At 53.6% G+C, this 4,561-nt stretch overlaps 1 protein-coding gene across 1 annotated transcript in view; it reads left to right on the forward strand.

Moving 5' to 3' along the window:
- Positions 1-4,561, forward strand: part of MIS18BP1 (MIS18 binding protein 1) — a gene marked incomplete at its 5' end in the record, with an annotated part of 14,989 nt that overhangs the window by 8,935 nt on the left and 1,493 nt on the right. Inside the window, 4 exons of the mRNA XM_010132262.1 lie at positions 94-202; positions 895-1,750; positions 2,597-2,774; positions 3,785-3,922. Coding sequence (XP_010130564.1) covers positions 94-202; positions 895-1,750; positions 2,597-2,774; positions 3,785-3,922 — 1,281 coding nt within the window. The remainder of the gene's footprint in view (positions 1-93; positions 203-894; positions 1,751-2,596; positions 2,775-3,784; positions 3,923-4,561) is intronic.

Consider the following 4,561-nt stretch of genomic DNA (forward strand, 5'->3'; position numbering starts at 1 on the left):
CATCCCGGAACATTCGGCCCCTTCAGAGCTGGCAGCAGTAGCTCGCTGTGGGGTTGCATGTGCAGGCTTAGATTAAATTGTTTTATTTTGAAGATGTTTAGTAATGAAAAGTCCCAAAGAAAGGCCAGTTTCACCTCTAAGAAGGATAAAAGGAAGGAAGTAATGAAGACAACGGAAGAAACATCAAAAAGCCAAAGTAAAGGTACAAAAAAGATTTTTTTTTTTTTTTTTTTTTTTTTAAGTTGCTGACTGGAATCAGTGGGCTGATGGGTTGGGTGCTGGAGCACAGGGTGCTGTCCTGGTATTACTGAATTATTTGCATCTTTTAACGCTTGATTGCTGCTTCTATGAAGGGTCACCAGAGCGGCGTTAGTGCCAAGGTGTACGGCCCTGACCCCGACCTCGGCGTGTGGGTCCCTTCTCTGCCCGTGAGGGGAAGAGGCGGGGGTCTCTGAGCTGGGGGCTGGGGGTGGCCAAGGTGTACGGCCCTGACCCCGACCTCGGCGTGTGGGTCCCTTCTCTGCCCGTGAGGGGAAGAGGCGGGGTTCTCTGAGCTGGGGGCTGGGGATGGCGATGGATGCCCCGGTGCTGCGGAGCTCTTCAGGTGGCTGTTCCATGTGACTGGAGAGGGCCCGAAGAGAAGCAGCGCTCACCAGTTGGTGAAGTTGTGCTCTGGCTTTTCTTTTAATCGGTCCAGTTTAAATAGTAAGGAAATGCCCATGTAGGAAAAAAAAAAAGAGTATTAACAGAGTTTTAAGGCCTTTTTTAGTAAAATTGGGGAAATAATAGAACCCTGAAAACAATATAAAATACAAAGCAGAAGTTTTTTTTCCGAAGCAGCTGTGCTGTTTGATGTCACGGTGTGTGATGCAATGCTCCCATCACCTCTTCCAGGGAAAGACAATGAAGAAGGAGCAAGTTCCAAAGGAGGAGGCAACCCTGCTGGAAGCCAGAAGGGCAGGCGCTTCGTTTCTGGCGGTGATGAGAGCAATGCTGGGGTCAAGAGTACAAACAGCAAAGCACAGCTCTCTGCCAAGCCAGCTCCCCTCAGTGCAGCGGCACCGACCAGACATCGCTCCAAGAGCGGAGCCCCAGGAACAGCGAAGGGCAAGAGGCAGACTGTGTCTGCAGACCGGGCTGGCTGTCGGCAGGATGCCAGGCACTCTTTGAGGTCAGCCAAACCACCTCCCCAAGACAAGCATTCGACGGCAGAGTCGTCAAGCGAAGGTGAGGGAGAGGATTCCAGTGAGGACATCCCACTGTTCATCAAAAGGAAAAATAAGCTTCTACCCAAACAAGAGACTCAACACACTAAACCTCCTTCCACCTGCAGAAGTTCACAGGACGATGCAAACGAGGTGTTGTCTGAGCAGAGGACAGTGAAACACTTTGCCGCCTCCCAGCCCAGGCTAAGCAGGCCCAAACCCATCGATGGTTCTGATTTCCTGGAAGGAAAACCACCTTCCACTGGCTCTAGTACTTCCCATCTGCCTGAGAAGGCCACAAGGGCAAGCAGCAGAATCAACCCTCCAAGGTGTTTGCTTGAGTCCGACACAGAGCTCGAAACCGGTGAAGAGGAACTTCGCATAAAAGAAAAGAATTCAAAAGTATCCGATAAAAAGCCAAACTGTAAAGTGTCTAAAACTGCCACGCCAAGAGAGCCCGAGAAGGAGAAGGTGCAGAAAGCTCTAGAACTGTTTCCGAGGGCAGCTGACGACTGGTCTGAAAAGGAATTACAGAAGCTCTACAGGCAAGTGGTTGCCCTGTCCTCAGCAGGGAAGGTTTCCCTCCAGCAGCCGGAGGTGTAACCTCCGGGGTATGTTACCTCAGGGTTCGGTGGGCTGAGCTTGGGTTTTTCTGATTCTCTCATGTTATTTTAAAGATTTCCTTTATATTTTAATTTCCTCTTAAAAATAAATTTGGTAACAAAGTAAATAATGAAATCGAAAAAGAGAACTGAGTGTGTTCTAAGGTAACTGTAGAGCCTGCAGCAGCCCCCTGCTGTCACCAGTGTGGAGGGAGAGCAGCACAGATACTGGGCAAAGTTTTGTGGATCGATCCTCTGCCTGTTTGTCGCAGACCCTTCATGGTGTTGCAAGGGATCAAGGTTCCCGTGGGCGGGTGCAGGACGTGGTACACACATCCCTGTTTGACCGGGACAGCACCTTCTCTGCCCTAATGGCAGGAACCGTTAAACACGACGTGGTATCTCTGTCGTTTGGTGAAGAGGGAAACCTGCAGGAGCGGCTGGTTCACACACCAGCCATCCGCTGGGCAGTGTTTAACACATCTCTGAGTAACAACATGACCATGTTTGGGTTTGTTTCTTTGAGACGAGAAACCTGAAAAGGGCCGGGCTCATGTCGGGGGGTGCGGGGGACCTGCTGCGAAGCAGAAGGTGCTCGTGTCACGGAGTCAGTAGCTTAATTGCTCCAATAAATCTGTGTGCTTACAGTGTCTGGACAAGGCTCCAGAGGTGGGGGCTTCTCTGCCCCCAGCGCACAGCGTCCTTGCCGGGACAGCAGCTGCTCTGGGGGCATTTGGCATGGCTGGTTCTGTGGCATGACGAGGCTATGGCTGTGTCTTCTCTCGGCAGGGCTGTGGCTTCCTTCCCGAAGCACAAGAACGGCTTCTGGCTGGAGGTGGCCATGGCAGTGGGGTCTCGCTCGGCTGCAGAATGCCAGCAGAAGTATGTGGAGGAGCAGCAGGCGAGAGGTTCCAAAAGGCAGGCCAAGAGCAGCACCGTGTCAGACAAACCCCAACGGGACACCGACGTCTTAGTTCTGGGTATTTCGTTGTCTTTACATCATCTTAAACTCAGGATTTACTTTGTCGTGGGAGTCACAGGCACACGCCAGGGTCAGACAGGCTGTTTTCTGTCCAGTTCTGGAGTCTGTAGTTCCCGCTTACGGAGCGTTCTGCTGCTTCAGAGAGGACACGGGGTTGGTCAGTGGGGGTTTGTGAAGGGCCAGCTCCCACCGTGCTTTTAAGGGGTTTTGCTTTGAGGAAAGCGATGTTTGGGACGTCTCGGGCCTTTTGCACACTAAGACACTCTGAAGTGTCTGGAGCCCGCAGCCAGGGCCGTTCCCGGCAGCTGGGAGCTGATCCTCGCCTCTCCGAAGGTGAGTGCAGCCTGTTAGCGACGAGCTTGAGCACAGGTACAAATGCTGTTCTGAACCAGGCACTCATTTCCTTGCCCATCTGCACAAGCAGCTCCTTCAGTTTTTGTCTGGAGCTGAGGATCCTAGGAAGATGTTCTGAATTTGCCCAGAACGTGACTCCTAAGGGGAAACGGAGGACAGGGCCACACACACGCGCACACACGAGGGGAAGCGACAGGGCCCTCTCTTCCCTGCAGGCAGGTTCACTGGCCCGTGGTTTGGGTGCGGTAACTGGATGAAGGTTTGCGAAGGGCCCGGCTGTGTCTGCTCCGGGGCAGGGAGGTTGGTCTCTGGGCAGCACAGCTGGGCTTGGAGCACAAGGCGGGACACGGACACATCTTAGTCTTGTGGCTGTGTGGACAATCCTGTTCAACTCGTGATAAACCAGCTCCTGTCCCCCACTTGCAACAGCTCCACATAGCTCCTGACCCACACGTAGGAGAGAGGCTCTTCTAGAAAGCATACACCATGTAGGAACCCAGGGATCACAAACAAGCTGTAAGACGTTTCCCCAGGGGAGGTGCTGTGCTCAGTATCCCTGGCACTGGTTGTAGCGAGCGAATTTTCAAACTCTATGTCCCTGACGCCTCAGAACAGCCAGTGTTTTGGTTCACGTAGGTAAGAAAGAGCTGGTGACGATAACTGCCAAAGTGGGAACCTTCAAAAGAAAGCAGCAGATGAGAGACTTCCTGGAGCACTTGCCGAAGGACAACCATGATGACATTTTCACTGCGACGCCCTTTCAGAACCGGAGAGTAAAGGTAACTCGCGACAAGCAGCGTGTACGTGCCTGGGCTGGGCTGGGCGGCATTTCGAGGGGCGTTACAGTCTGCTCATCCAGTTCCATCAATAACATCCGGCGCATCTGGGAGAAGAATCTTTCCTCTATTGTCACTGCAGTACTTGGGTTGCTGGCAGCAAGAGCTTGTGGAGCGGGGCTCGTGCAGAGCAGCGTTGCCACTGCGTGGCCTGTGCTGGGGGGACGGTCTGAGCGGGGAGCGTTGGCTGTGCAGGGGCATCGCTGTCCTGGGGCCAACCACGGGATCCTTGTGCTGTGAACCGTGTACGTTCCAGAGTCGCACTGATGTGCACAGGGGTTTCTTTCCTTCTCTCAGCCCACTTCAAACCACCTCCTCTGGCACTGTCTGTGGGGGGGTCTCTCTGGCAGTTCAGTTCCCTCATCCTCCCACCCTGGCCCTTGCCTCTCTCTGCTTCCTCTCTCCTATTTGCCCGCCTGCGCTGAAGAGCTGCCCCGGTTCCTCGGTGGGTAGTTCCCAGCGGGGCAGTGCCCTCCCCTCGCTTTGCAGCAGACTTGGGTCACGCAGGGCAGCTCACTGATTGCTCTGATGTGGCTCTGTAGCTGCCAGTGTTCCGGGGAAGGCAAGATGATGATGATGACT

This window comes from Buceros rhinoceros, unplaced genomic scaffold, assembly GCF_000710305.1.
Source record: "Buceros rhinoceros silvestris isolate BGI_N320 unplaced genomic scaffold, ASM71030v1 scaffold23102, whole genome shotgun sequence".
NCBI classification, from domain to species: domain Eukaryota; kingdom Metazoa; phylum Chordata; class Aves; order Bucerotiformes; family Bucerotidae; genus Buceros; species Buceros rhinoceros.